Raw genomic sequence first — 19,185 nt, 5'->3', positions numbered from 1 at the left:
ATTTAATATTTTTGTTTGTCAGTTTTAATGAAAAATGATTATTTTTAAATTTTTGTACATATTTATTTGCTCCTTTTGCAATTAAGAAACTGTTAAATACTTCACAATTTCGATTATGTATGTGCATATATTAAATATTTATTATTTTGTTGTAGCCCTTCACAAAGAAAATAACACTGTTTTTATGATTAATAGACATTAGTATTGAAGCAATGGCTATGGTGATTTCACTGCTCGAATTAGTAACTGTGTATTTGTGTGTGTGATATAAGATCCTATTGAAATGCATATGGAGTGCTCTTTAGGCAGCTTTGGTGAATAAAACTACACACCTTCAACAAATACCACAGCACTGTGAATTGTACCATTAATATTTTACTGTGCTAGTGTGTGTTAGTAATAAATAACCTTATCTTCAACTTGTTTATTTTATGAAGTGAGGCAATATCAGGTAATATTATATACATCCTACAAAACTACATGTATATTCTTGTAAACAAATTTGTTTATAAATAAAAGACATTTCAGATGTCATTAGGATAATATTTTAAAACACATTTTTCTGACCAGAACAAAATGAATTATTTAATAACTATACGATTTTTGTTACAGTTTCAAGGACCTAACGTCCTTTTCATCAGACATTAAGTTACATTGATGAGACTGTAACAAAAATCGTACAGTTATTAAATAATTCATTTTGTTCTGGTCAGAAAAATGTGTTTTAAAATGTTATTGTGATTATCCAGAACTATGGAGTATATTTATTAGGATAATATTCCAGGACAATTAATTTTTCAGTTCTCTCTATTTCTTCGTAATTACTTCAAGACGATTATAGTATAAAATTTTTACTACTAAAACTTTAATTTTCTTTGACATTGTCAAAAAAATTAGGTATCATATATAAGTAATTGTAACATTTTTCATTACATATTCATTTTAAAACCCAACAAGTGACTGTGAAGGATTGTGCTGCTATCAGACAGGTAAATTTTCGTATACTGTATTTGTGCTTAATTCACGCTTCCCTGCAAAGAAAGAAAGAAAAAAAAAATATTGCCTCTTTCCAAGTAAATCCGAAACCTTCTCAGCTCATATCCGTAAATCATTTTATATCCTTGAGTACGGTATTTTTAATTTTTTCGATGCTCATAACTTCAACAGAAATCTATCAATGTGTAACCCATTACATAATCACGATCCCAAGGGAAGAACATCATAAGCCGTCGACAAATGGGAACAAAATTAAGCGTTTCCACGATATTGGCATCTATAAGAGGGATAGCAGAACCCAACCTGAGAGCAATGGGTGATCTGTCGTGAATTTGCAGTCGGCGATAAACCAGCTACAAGAACAACATCGATGCATTTACAACTGGATACCTTCAGACTGCGAGAGCTTACGTATTTGTACTATTGGATTCCGTTTCATCAGTTTATTTGGTTTCATCGGTGTGTGAACTAGGTATTATCAAGTGATCCAATGAACTTTGAATCAGCGTAATGAACTTTGTGAAATTTGATGATGCATCGAGTTTCAAAAATCTTCCAAGTCAGTACCATTTGTTAATAGCCAATTAGTGATCTTGACGCGGATTTGTACACAGTAACCCTAAGTACAACTATTTGCCTAATTCTTTCTCCAGTTAGATTTCATTAGAGATTGACTATATATTTTAAAAATCTGTTTGAAAGTTCTCGTTTGGGCTATTACTTTCTGCATCTCATGAAGTGAATCTAATTCTATATTTCCAACACACATTCATCTGCACAATTCTACTCTAGTTGTCATATTTACTTGAATTGTACCTGCTTCTTTTATTGTTGTTGTATCTAAAAACCTCAACAATAGCTTTACCGACCCCCGACGACCGTGAGGGTGCTAACTGCACAAAAGGCTGCTGCAATTACGGATCACTTGATGGATGCATCGTTTTTCGATTTTTCCGGTGTTTTCCTCTCTCACTAGGTCTTCCTTTTCCCATTACCTTTGCGTCATATGATGCAGACCGCAGAGACATCTGAAGACCGAATTTTACCTTTAATTTTCTTCCCGTTTCGCTTTTCAATGTCACTTTGTAATACAGGTGTCTTCAGATTTTTTCTTTGTTTTTTCAAGTTAATTTTTGTGTATAAACTGCTTCACTCCTTCCCCCTCCCCATGTATATAAACTTCAAAAAAAAAAGTAATTGTAGTTTGTAGTCAATTTTTTTCTTAGATTGAAGTTTCATTTTGTTTTACGTATTATTTTATATCTTAGTGTTACTTTGTATTTTTAATTGAACTTTGTACTCGAGCTTACAACAAAATTGAGTGTTACTCTTCACTTGAGTGTTACTACCCTTCAAGTAGTTTTCACTCTTCTATCGTTGCACGAGTCTGGTTATCTGAGTGATTGTGAGACATGTTGCTGCACGGACACGGTACATTGATTTATGTTTTTGCTAGTTCTTTGTTTCCCTATATGATGGGTCGGATTTACAAAAGGGTACGTGCACAGGGCGGCAATTCCTTTTATATTACTGTTTATTGCATAAACAAAAATTAGGAAACTTTCGCTACTTTGTAACATTGTAATATAATTCTTAATTTTATTGTCATGTGGATACATTACATATATATTTTTATTTTATTTTATGCAGCTACAGTAACTTCATACCAATAGTTGTAAACTTAAAAAACAAACTTAGTTCTATTTTTAAAAGTAGAAACCATAATTTGAAAGTTTTAGTTGAAATATTAATGGAGCTATAATTAATACTTTCATAGTTGAACTACTGTTGCAAGTGGGCAAACTGAACGTAGGTGCTGTAGTTTAGAGCCTGTCTGAACCTGTACAAGGGCGCCAAGTTTAGCAGTGCACATGGGCAGCAGCTACCCTAGATTTGGCATTGTCTATATATCTTGTGAGTTCAAGACTAGTCGAAGAGACGCTACAAAAACTCAAAGGAAATTAGCTACGTGTTCAGAGCAAGACAGGTTTTTGCACTTCATTTACGTAACTGGACCATTTATCGTCCCGTATAGTCTTCAGATTTCAGTGTGGTCACAAATGCAGAACAAAATAATGGTTACAATACCGCCTTTACTGAAGGTATTCGCTCTTCTCCGAGTACGGACACTTCCCCAGCCCATGCTACCTACATTGTAATGACCTGAACTAGTGTTCCTTGCCTTTAATTTAAATTACTACACAATGTAGGATCGGGTATGCACGTTTGTTTTGCACTGGACATTTGAACTTTTTGGTATACTTTGTCAATTTAAACGACATAAATATATTGATCTTGCTAAAAATAACACATTGATTTATGAAATATGAATAAAATTATGAGTGTAGTTTCCGAGAAAATTATAATCTTCGATTTGTATTTAACAACAAACTTTCATTCAAGGCGATTGGCAGGAGAGGAGGTCGTAAGAAAAATATTTATGAAACATGTTAAACCAGGTAAGTGAACCAGAAAATCTGGTTCTGATTAACCTCGTTAAAAATTTACTCCTTAACTAGAAAACTTGGTTTCAATTCGTTCAATGATACAAATGCTATAGCTTTGGACATTATGTATGAATGCAGACACAGACCCAAAATTTGCTTTTTTCGTTTCCTAAGAAACGTGCCTATCAAAAAGGTCGAATTCGCTGTTTCTTGGTCTGCTATTACAAGATTTCTAATCATTACTGATGCTTGCAATTTTACAGAAAGATTTATTGTAATCCAATCCATCACAGTTACAGTGAAATCTCAAAATATACTACTCTCTTAAAATCTACGATTCTTCCATAAATGTGTGTGAATAGCCTTCTAGCGATCTAAGAACTCTGATTTAGGATAGTTTCTAGATCACTTATCTAGTCTAGCTTAGGGTATCACTAAAACAATACAACAGGGGTAAGGGTTTAGCTAGTCGTCGTCTTCTATGATTCAAAATATGGAAGACTGGACATTAAGGGATTGTAAAAGAGGAATATATTAATAATTGAGATTTAAGGATTCAAGGTTTATAAGAACGGCGAATCATGTTTTCATTACATATATACTCTTTACTACATGTCAACTAATATTCCTTGTTTATAAAAGCACCTGTGGCTTCTTTGTATTATGAGTGTCTTTATAAAAGAGGATTTTTTAAAAGCTTCGATCTTACCGTTCTAGCAACACATATTATCTACATGACTGTACACTAGTTTTCCTGTTGTGCTTACGAAAACATTAATTCTAATATGACCCATAACATTTAGCAAAATGTCTCTATTAAACCTTAAAGGAAGATTCTATTAAGCTTCGAACATTTCCTATCCAAAATTCAAAAATAGAACATCACCAACCTTGAGCTAAGGAATGATTGGATGCTGTCAGATTGAATTCTGATTTCGCTCTGGACAGAGGCATTGAACCTGTGACGTCATTGATAGAGCGGACATCGAGACACGAGGCGTCCATGGACTTTGTTTTGCGCAACTGTGAACTGATGGACAGGCGGTCGTCATCTACTGCTCGGGGCGTTGAGTAGATATCGTCATCTTGCCAGAAAGTCACCTGCTACAAGAGTAAAATTAAATTCACAAATTAATCATTATTGAATATCATATAACAACTTCACATCTGGTCTTTCCATGTTTTACTCACACTGTTTGCGAGCAGTTTCAATGTGGGAAAACAGTTGAAACAACTTCGAAACTACTAAAATTACTATGTTTTCGTTCGTTGAGTTGTGTGTGTGAACGTGTGGAAATGCACTACAAGGATTGTTATCTAGATTCTCAGACCTTACTTTAAATCTGACAATGGAAGTTTCAGTTTCCGATTCGCGATTTTGTTTTTATTGAAATAAACTTTTAATTTTAATATAGCACCATATATGCTACTGACAGTAAGCTAAGCCATCTTGAGTTATTTCAAAGATACTGGTATTAACTTTAGCAAACTGTTGATAAGAATAAAATTAAAGAAGCTGAATTGCAATAAAGAAATGCTATCGTGAATGAAACTTACTTATCATTCAATTAAACGGTGTTGAATACCCACACTATCACTTATCATTTTTTCCCCTGGTAATTTACGTGGAGAATAATTTTTCTGTTTTCTTTGAAATTTTAATGATTTGGCTACACAGATGTTTTCTTCAAATCTATTTACGAGGTCAATTTTTTCTTTCAATTTCCACCAAGCCACAAGAGAATAATCATGTCAGATGACGAAACTGGAAGAAGACAAAGTTCTTCATTGGAATCATAAGCGATGGTTATGTGCACGACTGCTGCACAGAGTTTAAAGAAGAGAACTTTATAGGTGATGGTTGTGTGCACGACTGCTGCAGAGACTTTAAAGAAGGACTTACCAATGTACACGATGAGGGTAGCCAAGGGTGGAAAACTCTGGCAGCAGACGAATTTGGTAAAAGCATGAATCATGTGGTTTCGTGAAAGGCGTAGTTAGTTTACGATCGTTCAATTGCTGTGGAGTAGCGACCTTTAAAACTTTTGAAGTGTAACTGACGCGCTCGCCAAATGTAATTCAATTTCTCAAGACGATGATCTTGAAATTTCAAGAAACTTAACAGACAATTCAGAAAATCGTAAACTAACTAAGCCTTTCTTGAAACCACACGATCCATGCGCTCATAAAGGTCGTCTGCTGCCACAGGTTTCCACCCTTGGCCGGTAAGTCCTCCTTTAAACTCTCTGCAGTAGTCGTGCACACAGCCATCACTTATTAAGTTCCCTTCTTTAAACTCCCTGTATCAGTCGCGCACACTGCTGTCTATTATAAAGTTCCCGTCGTAATCCTTATTCGTTCGACAATGAATGAATTGTGGCTATATTATGTCCTTGGAAGTACATCGTGTAGTTTACACTTAGTGGGTGTGCCAACTGTACGCGATATGTTATTTTCAAGCTTATTACTCCACAATGATTGAAAGGAAGTGTCTATCGGGCGGGAAGGGGGACTATAGCCAATGAACAGCTTTGTGTTATCCCTGTTTCGTCATTTCACGTGGTTCTCCTGTGGTTCCTTAATGAGGGTCCAAAAAATAGCCCTCTTAAGTGTCCCCTATTTTGGTGGATATTAAATTTTAGCATTGAATAATTAAATTTAAGTAAAATCAATCCAATCTTCTTTCGGAAAAATACGGCATATTTAATTAGACGTGAAGAAGAAATCGGTAAAAGCATTTCATTAAAATTCCAGTTCATTAGAATGGAAACAAAAAATTATCCCATACAAATCAGTGGACTCAGCAGTATTTTCATTATGATACTATTGTTCATGCGACGTATTACTATACTGCTGATCAAACATTGGAGTCTTAGATCGGTATCGGAGCAACCGGTGTATCTCTTTATCCCCATTCTTGAAGTCTATGGTCATCTCATTCGTAACTACAAATAAGAAACTCAACTTACTCGTAATCTGTTAGTGAACATGCTTTCGACAGCTTCTGGTAAAAATTCTCTCGTCTTGGACACTTCCTGCCATTCGTCTAGATGTCGCTGCAACATGGAGCTGCCCTGTGTGTGGTAGGCCAAATAATGCTTAGCCAATGAGCACTGTCTTTCAAGCACAAACCCGTACCTTCTTCGCTCCTGAGTTATGGCCTGAAATGAAAAATAAAATAACAGTGAGAAAAATACATTACATTTATGATTTAACTTGCTGTGATAAATAAAAATGAAAGTTATTATGTTTGTGACTTAATAACTCTCGAACCACACAACCGATCTCGATCAAATTTTCAACATAGATGATGTTCGATCCTGGGAGTGTTTTTATCTTTTCACTTTGACGGTGCAACTAAACGGAGGGGAAGATATATGTAAAAATGATCGAAAATTACCGATAATTAGTGCCAAATCCATAGTTTTCAGCGTTCTTGAGATGAACAGTGACATTTTTGATGCCGTTTAAATCCAAATTTAGCCCCACAGCTTGGGGGAGGGGGGAAGAAAGAGAAAAATGATCGAAAATAATTGATATCAGAGAGCCCTTCAATAATAGTCAAAAGTGGCTGACTAACGGAAACATATTACTATTTTCTTTGTTTTTTTAACCCAGCGAAGCAGATAATTGATGCTAGTGTAAAATAAAACCAATACCTAGGTATTCAGATGATAATTGGACCATTTTCATTGTCAACAAATTTGTACAAGTAATACCGGAAATAGTAGGAGATTGTGTACCGTCAGTCCCCATCTGATATAAAGCTTCGACGGAACATTATTATTATTATTATTATAAAAAAAAGTACTTTCGTATGAGGAAAAAAGAAAGAAAATGCCTTAATAAGTACTAGTCATCTAAAGTTAATCGTACAAACTAGGTTAGCTATTGGTATAATAGATAACATTCATGTCAATTACAAAAAAAATGTAAATTACAAATATGTCATATGTCAGAATATATCAATTAGAATTGTCTTGATATTTTTGATATGTTGGTATAATAGCACCATGCCAGTTACAGAAAAATATGGATGTTAAATAATTTGTTGAATATATACCATAATATAGTCTGCATCTTAGGTTATGTAGTTATTGAAGGAGGCTGAATGGCAGAGGGCTCATCCCTAGTTCGAGTATTTCCTAGTTCGATCCTTGGTTGAAGTTTATGTTGAGCAACATCATGTCCGTGAATTTTTCGGGGTTTCCCCATTTCCTCCTACATTACCATTCCATCAATTGTTTCAAAATATTTTATTTTCATTAATTTTCCATCTCCTTTATCGTATAGGGGCATACCCGTGGAATGTCCGTCCGTTACTCTGCGCGATAACTCTTGAACGAAAGCTATTTTTTTTAAAAAAAAAATGTTTTTGCAATAGATAGCTAAGAGCGATTATCTTGGTCGAGTTGTTAACCGAGTCAATCTTAACGGATAACCACAACTTTAACGGTAGTTATCTTATACAGGGTGACCCAAAAGTAGGTATACACCCATGCATTGATCAAGTATAACATTCTAGTTTATGGGTTTATTTGCTTCGACTCTTCCGAACTTAAGATGTAAGTAAAAACATATTAAGAATAAATAATAAGGAAACTAAGTCTACCTGATGGATAACAATAAGAAATGATATAAAATCCAGTACGGTATTGTGTACCTACTTTTGGGCTACACTGTACATATAAACTAATTTTTATAACATGTCAATCCGTTAACATTTTAATGGGTAACGGTCATGGCGGCTAACCTTATGGGACAAGGGGGCCCGGCTCCCCCAGAATCTAGATACTTTTTGCTTGGATATTAGTATGACACTGATACACACTCACATTAACACTCCAGTTATGCAGAAATAGGCGCTGCTGGCAACAATGACTATGTATATCTAGAGGCACGAGTTTTTTGCAATGCATGATACAACAAAATGCGTCAGAATTAAGTAGTTTTCCGTTTTTTGATGTTTTTTTATATTCTAAGTGTATTTTTATTAGCTTCCGTTGCGCGATAAAACGCAAAATTGGCAGTTTTGCGCGAAATATCTAACAATACGTGAAGTGACGCAAAATTTTAAAAATACATTAATTTAAAAACTCCAGTTTTCCACTGACGAAACGTTACAACGTGGCATGAACGGTGCATTTTGGGTGGCTTGAAGACGGCTATATAGAAAATGTTGCGCCTTAGCTATTACCATCGCAGCTGGATGGGGAGGAACCGTTTTAATTAGATAGCCGATGGCATCATTGCAGACACCTTCCATCTTCTGCTACTCAAGATCAACCGCATAAAATGCGTTGCCCGTTTGGTCATCGGCGTTGGTGCCAAACTGAACACACAGTCACAAAGTGCGAAACTTTATTTGGAAAATGAGATAAAACGCGAAGTACGAAAACGAAAATAGAAATTTTTAGTGTGAAAAACTCGTGCCTCTATTTATATCGCATATCCAGTACATTAAGTTTCGCGTGATCCTCTTTACTGTCTTCTTATTAAGTTTAATTACAAAACTTTTAACAGCTTATAAATTCATTGGTGCAAGTTGAAAATATATCTCGAACATTACATTACATGTTTATGCAATGAAATGCTAATAAAAAAACATTCTTCCAACGAAATCAATGCTATCATAGAACAGATAGAAGTTACAATCGTGAAACTGTGAAAACTAGAAGCAATCGTTGAACTGATTCATTGGGAGTTGAAAGTACGTCCGCTCACCGCTAGATGGGTCAACACCCAAGTGCAGCTACAAGTAATTTTTCGTCTTGGCTGTAGATGGTGCTTACACATCAAATACCAACTTGCATACTTCCAGCATGAATTGTCAGGCTTTTCTGGCTATTAAAAACGTAACATCATAACGCTATTATCTAGTGATAAAGAATTTTATGAAAATGAATAAAAAGATCACAAAGCCTCTTTTCTAAGCCCACCCAAGTTTATTTTTAATTTAGTGAATATTTTAAAGAGAATAAATAATAAAAAAATATAAAAATGAGCCAAGTAGTACCTACAAAATGTTATTAAATAATCTAATAACCAAGTAAGCCAGCTAATGTCTACAAAATACTATTAAATCATCTAATCACTAAGTGAGGCAGATAGTATCTACAAAACACTATTACATAATCTTTAACCAAGTAAGCCAGGTAGTATCTACAAAACACTATTAAATAACCTAATACCCAAGTGAGACTGTAGTATATACAATACACTATTAAATAATCTAATAACCAAGTGTGCCAGATTATATCTACGAAACGCTATTGAATAATCTAATAACCAAGTTAGCCAGTTAGTAACTACAAAACGCAATTAAATAATCTAATAATCAAGTGAAATAGGTAGTATCTACAAAACGCTATTAAATAATCTAATAACTAAGTGTGCCAGATACTATCTACGAAATGCTATTGAATAATCTAATAACCAAGTTAGCCAGTTAGTAACTACAAAACGCAATTAAATAATCTAATAACCAAGTGAGTCAGGTAGTATCAACAAAACGCTATTAAATATGCTAACAACCGTTTCCAGACATTTTCTTATGGATCAGAAATTTGGTACGAATGAAATGTTCGCCCCGTGATACCTAGTTAATTAAAATTGTCGCTGTAATTAGAATCATACAGTAAATCTACTTCGCACGTGTACGAATTAGATTATACAACATGCTTTCATTTTGACCATGATGAAGTAGCTTCAGACACGACTGTGCCAATTTACCGCCAGTGTTTCTTCCACGTATCAACATGCGTGTGTCACCTATGCGCAGAATAATTTTAAGGGATTGTCTGTACTTACGGAAGTATACACGGCAGTTTTGTCTGTCTTAATAATTTTATTGTAAAGGAAAAACTTCACGGTCGATCTTTATAACTCATTACGCAGAATCTTACGTCAACGCAGAATCTTACGACGTTAGTTCTACCAGACACTGAACTGGATGAATTGGACATGGCCACTACGAGTGTCTGATATGAACCTCGTGACCTTTGCTACTAAGAAATTTTTTTGTTATTTGAGGTTATAATGTGAAAACTCGAAAGAAAGGAGGGTATTCAATGTAACCGTCATTCTAAAGCTTCAGATATTGAAAGGAATTTAAGAAACACGAGGAAAGCTTGTGCCTCATTTTGGAGAATATTTTACATTAAAGTAATGCGATAGTCATCAATATTCGATATATCGATTCAAGAGTTTGGTAGTTTCATTGGTATTAGAAATCCTTTATGTAATTAGTAGTAAAACATAGCAATAGTTTCTACCTGAGTTGTCTGTTTAAAGAAAGACATTTCGTGTAACATGAAATCAAAATACGTACTATATATTGGCATTTGGTAACTACATCTCTTCGACTTGAATCTGCAAGTTTCATGGAATTTCGTTTAATCTTTAAAGTAACATGTGCCTCTTACGAGGGAACCTATCTAAGTGTAACTCTGACTTCGAGTCGAGACACTAGCGTGCGCAGGACATTGGGAATGTGGGTGCCAGACCTAAAGTACCACCATATGGAATGTCGCCTCCCCCCTTTCCTCTAAGAAAAGATAGTGTCATTGCACCCGACGCTGCGTCGGCGACGCACGGCCCACATGCAGACGGGAAATAATTTACACGTAATCTCTTCTCAGTTTGTAATAATTCTACATAAAAAAGTTTGTCTAATGGGGGTGCCAAGGCACCCATGGCACCCACGTTGCGCACGCCTATGAGTCGAGACTATGACCGTTGGATACCTTGGCTCAAAAGAACATAACACGAAAAGGGATACATCCTCGATCGCAACCGTTTCGGAGATATAAACGTGAAATTTAGAAATTGAGCTCCATACTATACATTACAAAATCAGACTCCGGGTCAAATTTTTCGAAAACGGTCGAGAAAGGAAACTCAGCGAATACATATCAAATTAGTGTGGAGAGCACAGTACCTTTGGAATGAAAAAATTGTGTCCCCGGGGCACTCACAGGGTCCCAGGCGGGGTCTAACTCAAAATTTGCTAATGGAACCGGGGGTCAAGTAGCATATTGTATGAAAGCTATTGTTAAATAAAAGAAGATAGAACACATCTCAACTCTCTACGATAACCCTGTGCAAACGGGAAAGTGGTCAAAATGGCTACTTGACCCACGGTTCCATTTGCAAATTTTGAGTTGGACCCTGCGAGTGCCCCGGGCACACAAATTTTTCATTCCAAAGGTACTGTGCTCTCCACACTAATTTGATATGTATTCGCTGAGTTTCCTTTCTCGACCGTTTCTGAAAAATCTGACCCAGAATCTGACTTTGTAAAGCATATTATGGAGCTCAATTTCTAACTTTTCACGCTTATATCTCCGCAACGGTTGTGATCGAGGATGTATCACTCTTCGTGTTATGTTCTTTTGGGACAAGGTATCCAACGGTCATAGTCTCGACTCGAAGTCAGAGTTACACTTGGATAGGTTCCCTCGTTAGTGTTAAGCGGCTAAAACAACGCCAAATGGTTGAATTAAAATCAACCCCTGTGTATTAGGCAATCCCGCTTGACTGCAGAATAGGACTGGTTGCATATAACGAAGGTTTACTTCGATCTTGGAAATCGGACAATTACTTTTTCGCAGAGCAAGTTTTGTGTGCATTAAAAGTGTCAAGTGTACACCACGTGAAGGAGTGCGATTTATATGGTATGGTATTTCCTCAATTGCTATTGAAACCGGAAGTGAAATAGTAGATTTCTAATTAGAATGGAGATAGATTATACTCTTAGGATGCTTAATTGATTGAAAAGAATAAAAGCTTCTTGCTTCATATTTTTGATTTTGAAATATACATGTAATTATCAACATAAAAGCCAGAAATGGTTTATTGCTACCACTTCTAGTTTGAATGTGACCTCCATAGAAGAGCTCTGTTTCTAAATGTCGATCCTCTACATCTTGGCCAAAAATGACCGTTATCCGTTAAGTAGTACTTGAGATTTTTTTGTCTCTCGGGCGGACACTCGGACTGGTTAAACATAAATGGAGATTTGGTAAACCAAATGCATTGCAAACTGTTAATTAGAGTACATACAACAAAGATCCTATTTTGTTGAACCCTTTGGAGGCAAGATAGTGGGGGTGGAGAACGGCCTATATAGTAAAAACTGCAAGTCCCGGTCGTGGTTCGGAACCTACTTAATAGTGACTTGTCCTACATAACTTTAGTGTTGGATAAAGGACATATAATACAAAGAAAACCAGAACTCGCTACTTTACAGTCAGGAGAGCAAAGTAGGTTTGGAATCTACTGTACTCTAGCTCTTGCCTGTTATACTGCAGGAAGTATTTAGAATTCAAAATATAGGGTGTCACTTAATTTTTCTACTACTAACTCAGATGCGCCAGTTTAGCCAGAACAGTACAGGATTTAATTTATCTGACCCATCTCTCTCGTCCTTCCCCCCCAAAAAGAACTTGTTCAAAACTCCGTATCTTTCAGATTTCTCTCCAAAATATAATCACTTGATATTTGAAAAAAAAACTTTCATTTGTCGTTTTTGGGAGTGCCGACCTATTATTTCATCATATTTTAAATTAAAAGCTGTAAATTTTCAGGTTGTGTGTGTTTCAGTTTTTAAGTCATAAAATCTAGGTGCTCTACTCCAAGATCTGGACATATTGACATTTCTTTTTCTTCTTCTTCGTAATAGTTGTAGTCGTCCTTGTCGTCTTCTATCTCTTCGAAGTCTAGAAAAAAATGTCCTTTATTTTTACAAAACGAAGTTTCGTTTTATATACATTTAATATTGCTTCAATTAAATTTCATTAACAAATATTACAATCGTTCATAAGAAAATTTACTTTCCACAGAAGAAGGGAGATTTAACAAGACAGGAAGAAATTAATAAAATCAGAACATTAGAATTCTAATTCATTTCAAAGAAAAACAAACATAATTAAAAATATAAATCAATGGAGAAAAATATGCACAGGAATTTTTAACACCGTTTATTATTACAAGGTTGTCCCAAAAGTTCGTAACCACATGCAAAAACTTGAAATTTTATGCAATTGTTAAGTGTTTTGTGTGTTTATATCGTGATAGTGATGCTCTTCATTTGTGTATTCCAGATGGCAATTGGTAAAATGGAGCTGCGAGTTTTGATTCGCTACTGCTGGAAGCGAGGACTCTCAACCAGAAAAGCTACAGAAGAGATTTGTACTTCCGAAGGTGAAGGAACAATTGCATATGCTGCGATCTCAAAGTGGTACAAGCGTTTTGAGTCAGGCAACATGAGTCTTGAAGATAAGCCTCGTTCCGGATGGCCGTTAAAGTTGGATGATGGATACTTGCAAACCGGGTTAGACATTGCGCCTTCAGCGACCACTCGGGAATTGGCTGCTGAGCTTCGAGTTGGCAAATCGACAATTCACCGACACTTGAAGCAACTTGATTTTGTTCACGAAAAGCCGCGCCAAGATCCGCACGAACTCACCGAAGAACAAGCCAACAAACGAGTTGAAATTTGCCGTCAATTCCTCAGTAATCCATTGGACGACCGTTTTTGGAAGCGTATTGCGACATCGGACGAGAAATGGGTCTATCTGGTCCAGCACAATCGAGACAAGCGATGGGTTAAGAAAGGGCAAGAAACACCGTCAGTTTCAGAACAAGATCGCTTCGGCAAGAAAGTCATGTTGTGCGTGTGGTGGAACTTTGAAGGAATCGTGCATTTTGAGTTGGATCCGAATGGTCGTGCCGTCAATGCCGAACTTTACTGTCAGCAACTGGAGCGGGTCTACGACAAGTTGAAGCAAAAGTACCCGACTCTGTATAATAAAAACCCAAACATAGTGGTTTTAAAAAAACGGTTATGTCTATTTGTGTACTTTTTCGTATGTTAATGTTAATTCCAAATTCGATATCTGTGCCTCTGTTTGCCCTTTGCCCAATCTAATATGGTTTTTCGTATTTTAACATCAAATTTCATTGGGTTATCTGCTGGAGACATGGCCTATGGGAAATGAGGCTCATCCTTTAGCTATATCTCTAACTACACCCAGAAATTTTTGTTGGGAGGAGTTCAAGGTTTAGGGGGTCCAATACTAACAGAATACTATGGGTTAATGAACCGGTGTTACTTTGCGCCCGCAAAGATGATAAGCAATTTAAGTGCTCCCACCTATTCTCAGAACAAAAAAAAAAAGATGAGAATGCTCCAAGAACATTGCCAGAACGAACTTAAATAGAATTAATTTTTATCATTAACTTCTACCAATTGTTTTATGTGTTTTATTATTAAACAATTCTTGTAATATATATCTATATCTATCTATCTATCTATCTATATCTATCTATATCTATATCTATATCTATCTATCTATCTATCTATCTATATCTATATCTATATATATATATATATATATATATATATATATATATATATATAATTTCCTTGAGTACTAATTTTTTCCACACGTTTTGTTTAAGAGTCCTGTTAAAACGTTCTACAATATGTTGTTTTAAGAAGAAACATGCTCAAAATGGAAGAACCAAAATTGAAACATTTCCAAAATATCATCTCTCTATGACTTTCGGTTCCCGAGATATGGCTCGTTAAATTTCCCAAAATCCGCACTTTTGGTTAATATCTGCGGAACGGTGACCATTTGGCCAGTGGCCACCGGTTACTATTTGGTACCAAAATGTACCATGCTCTTAGATATTGATCAACACCAATATTATCTCTCTATGACTTACGGTTCTCGAGTATGGCTTCCGAAATCTGAGTAGTTTTGGCCAATATTTCGGGAACGATAAGAATGACGTGAAAAATTCCAATCCTTTCAGATAGTTTTTAATGCTCTATCGAATTGAGAGTTCAAAATTGAAAAATTCGCAAATAACAGACACATGCACGCACGCACACACACACACACACACACACACAGAGAGAGAGAGAGAGAGAGAGAGAGAGAGAGAGAGAGAGAAAGAGAGAGAGAGAACTCAGTAACGAACTTTTTAGTTCGTTGACAATACAGACAAAAATGAAATGAAAATTTTGAGTTTAGAAGTACAATATAGAAGTCAAGAATAGATACAAGATTAAATGTATATGCTAAATCAATCATTTCTCTATTACAGCAAGAATAGTTTTACTGAAAGAAGTACAAATGTAAACCCAATAGATCTCCCATGTAGGTGCGTCCCTGTATATACCATGTACATGTTATTTTATTAATGTCATAGTGAAGAGTACTACAATATCATTTCACTGTAATAAGTGGTATGATTCACATAGAGCGTCAATTTTTTAGCGCTGCAAAGAATTTTTTCGCGATAAAATAGAAAATAAGTACAATAGGTACAATAGAAAATAGTACTGCAGAATTATTCTATATTATGTATGTAAAAAACTAAGTACCAGATTGTATCTATTATTTGTATTCCAACGATGACGCACATACTCCTCACACTCATACTACTTGCAATTTGGTAATATTAAGTACTCCGAATGTTGTTACAGTTAGTATATTATAAACAATAGACTCGTTCGAGCTAATGTAACAAGAAAACAATAAATAAATAAATTCTTGGACTCAAAATGTCTTTTTTTTTTTCGGAAACCCGTTGTTTTTTCTTGTGCTGTCATTGTTCCATCACATTGACTTAAAACATATGGAAAAAGAACATAACATAAGGAAACAGAAACTGGGAAAAGAGAGAGAGAGAAAATGAATAATGTGTTTCCAGGCAGAAAGTGCAGGGCGATATCTTTTGTATTCTGTTCTGGAAATTGTATAACGTTGTCATCTGGGAATTTGGGAATTCTGCGTTGTTTCTGTTCCCATCCAGCCTCGACTGTGTATCTGTGAGACGAGACGTAGCGACAAATAAGAACAACCCAAGAAACAAATGACAGCCGTGAAATGAAAGATTATATTCTGTCATCCATTTTGTCTGCCCCCTCTTTCCCCCACTACCTTTCCCCAGTTTCATATAAACAATAAGTTTTTTGTGTGTATATATGTAAGATATCTTTATTCAGTAGGCGTCGCTACGACGCGGATCCTCCTTTATTGAACCGCAAAATCTTGTTGTGAAGAATAATTATAATGCATTAGGTTTTAACCAAATTTTGATTTATTTTTCAAGCGTTCCTATTTTTCTCTGCAGAGAATAAAATAATCTTAACACTGGTTAAAGTCACACTTTTGTTTAAAGACAGGGGCGTCATTTAGGGGAGCAGGGGGGCAATTGCTCCCCCAAGAGTTTGAGGAATACTTATACTTTGATCGATGGTCTACTAATATACTAGTACAAAACGTGAAAGTCCTATGTCGGTAGTGCTCTTACCCCCTCCCCATCTAGCGAAGTCGGCAATGACGCCCCTGTTTAAAGAATAAATATTCATTGTTAAGGTGATCATTAGGTGTTCTCCGAAATACGATAAACGCTGCAGAAATAGTGCGGCGTTGCCAGATAGTGTCGAGGATTCATTGGTGCCAGGTAACAAAGTACGGTAATCATGGAATTATGTTTGGATATTTGCTGGAGAAACATTGGTTTAATTCCTCATTACCGATGATTAAAATTCGTTTCGGAAATTGTTTCGATAAAAGCAAATATTGTAGGATACATATTTCAACAGCAAAAACTTGCTACAGGGTTTGTTACCTACTGATTTTTTAGTAATATGATTTTGTGACTACTTAATATACAATCCTTATTATTATATGTTAACACAGGGTGATTCTTTATAGGGTTTACATCTTCAACCAGTTATAATTCTTTATTGGAACTATATATAGACTTGGTTTATGTCATTATACTGCAAAACACTTCAAGTTTTTTTTTTTTAAATGACAAATCCATTATGGCTCAATGTGTGTACCAGTGGTCATCCTGCACACATCTAAACGAAAGCCGATTTCCTGCCGAAAAATAGCCAGCATTTCATGCAATGTTTCAGTTCATTAATATTATCACGTAGGAAAGGGGTGTACACCTTATCTTTCACAAACCCCCACAGAAAGAGGTCAAATTACGTGTAATCTGGAGACCGTGGCGATCAGACAATTGGTCCACCATGACCTATCCACTTATATGGGAAACGCTAATCAAGAAATTCCCTTACGTCTATCAGATAGTGTTGCCACCACAGGCGGCCATCGTGATCATCTTCATCTAACTGCAGAACAAGGAAGTTCTGGAGCATATCAAGATCGGCGATGCCGGTGATGGTGCTCTCAGCAAGGAAGAATGGTTTATACGCCTTTGCTCTAGAAACAGCGTAAACACGCTCATTCAGCGTAAACACGAACCAGCTCCACGTGCGCATGTCGATTTTGCGTGCCCCAAATACAACTGTGTGTGTTGACTCGGCCGGAAAGCTGAAAAGTTGATTCGTCACTGAATACCACATTGTTCAAGAATAACTCATCACCACCAATGCGATCCAACATGGTTCATGTTGGGTATGTTTATCCGCTTCACTCAGTGCTTGAACCAAGTACAATCTATATGACTTTATGGACAAACGTCTACGCAATACACGCCAAACAGTGGTCTGAGGAATACCAGTTTTTGGTGATGCACGTCGTGTAGATTTTTGAGGACTGCGGACAAAACTCTCCCTAACTGCTTCCACCACTTCGTCAGTCACGGGTGAGCGCCCTGGAGCCTTTGTGTGCCGCACAGAACAACCTGTTTCAACAAATGTCCAAAGCCATTTGCACACTGTTGGTCTGCTGGGTGGTTCCTTGCCCTATTGTGTGCGAAACTTACTCTGTAAACTCGTTGCTGACTTCGTTTCTTCAATCCAAAACACGGAATTAGCTCTTTCCGCACCAGAGAAAATCTCCATTTACAACGACTGACCGGTGGCGCCGCGTGTGGTCAACTCCGTAACTACTCACTACGTGCGTCAAACTTGAACCGCCTTATGCAGAGACGTTTAGACGTATGATTAGCATAATACTAAATGTCTGACTACTGCAGGAAACAAATATTAGTCGAACTCTTTAATATGGTACTAATCACGCGTCAGAAAGACACTGCATAAGGCCCGAAGTGTTATGCAGTATAATGACATATAAAGCAAATCTGTATGTGGTTCCAATAAAGAATTATAATTGATTGAAGTTGTAAACCCTATGAAGAATCACCCTGTACATATCAGTGGTCCTATCTTTTTAGCTCAAGTAAAGAATAATACTTATAGCAGGTAAAAGCAGAGACGCATGAGTTTTTGGTTTGGAGGTACACATCTGAATAATGTAATTAATTTCAAACCCGTATCGAAGGTGAAATTATTATTACTATATTATTATTATTAAAATATTTTTAGCAATATAATCAAGAACAATGTTAAACTGTTATTACTGTGGTACTCCGTGCCCAGTCTTATAGCAACGCCGTGAACCATTATGCCTCCTAGGGTCACACTCCGTACCAAGGATTGCTCCGTACCGATTTTTGCCAAGTTTGCGGGTCGCAACGTAAAAAATGCAACAATAATTATTAATGCTATGAGGACCAACGCAAACTAAAACTCAAATCTTGCGTCGCGTTCAAACAAACCAGTAGGGAATGGGTACCTTAGCCAAGTCTTTCTGTGTGGTAGAAGCTCAATTCTAACTATTCTTGTATTTCTTTCAAAATAGATTGATGTCTTTCCTTTTCAAAAATTTTTGGTCGTCTAACGGAAAACAACGAATCTCTTTCAATTGTGTTTCATCCATGTCCCTACGAAAATATGATGGCAGAA

General features: G+C 36.1%; 1 protein-coding gene across 2 annotated transcripts in view; it reads right to left on the bottom strand.

The window, feature by feature from the left end:
* IRSp53 (Insulin receptor substrate 53 kDa) overlaps positions 1–19,185 on the bottom strand; it is a 1,174,063-nt gene that overhangs the window by 34,189 nt on the left and 1,120,689 nt on the right. For both annotated transcript variants that reach the window (XM_081731708.1, XM_081731709.1), the window contains exons 8-9: positions 6,413–6,604; positions 4,334–4,547 (exon numbers count right to left, since the gene is read on the bottom strand). In XM_081731708.1, the coding sequence (XP_081587834.1) occupies positions 4,334–4,547; positions 6,413–6,604 (406 nt within the window). The remainder of the gene's footprint in view (positions 1–4,333; positions 4,548–6,412; positions 6,605–19,185) is intronic.

Source organism: Thermobia domestica, chromosome 11 (genome assembly GCF_964235325.1).
Source record: "Thermobia domestica chromosome 11, izTheDome1.hap1.1, whole genome shotgun sequence".
Classification (NCBI taxonomy): domain Eukaryota; kingdom Metazoa; phylum Arthropoda; class Insecta; order Zygentoma; family Lepismatidae; genus Thermobia; species Thermobia domestica.
Note: the sequence above shows the minus strand (reverse complement) of the source record. Positions and strands in the feature narration are given on the sequence as shown.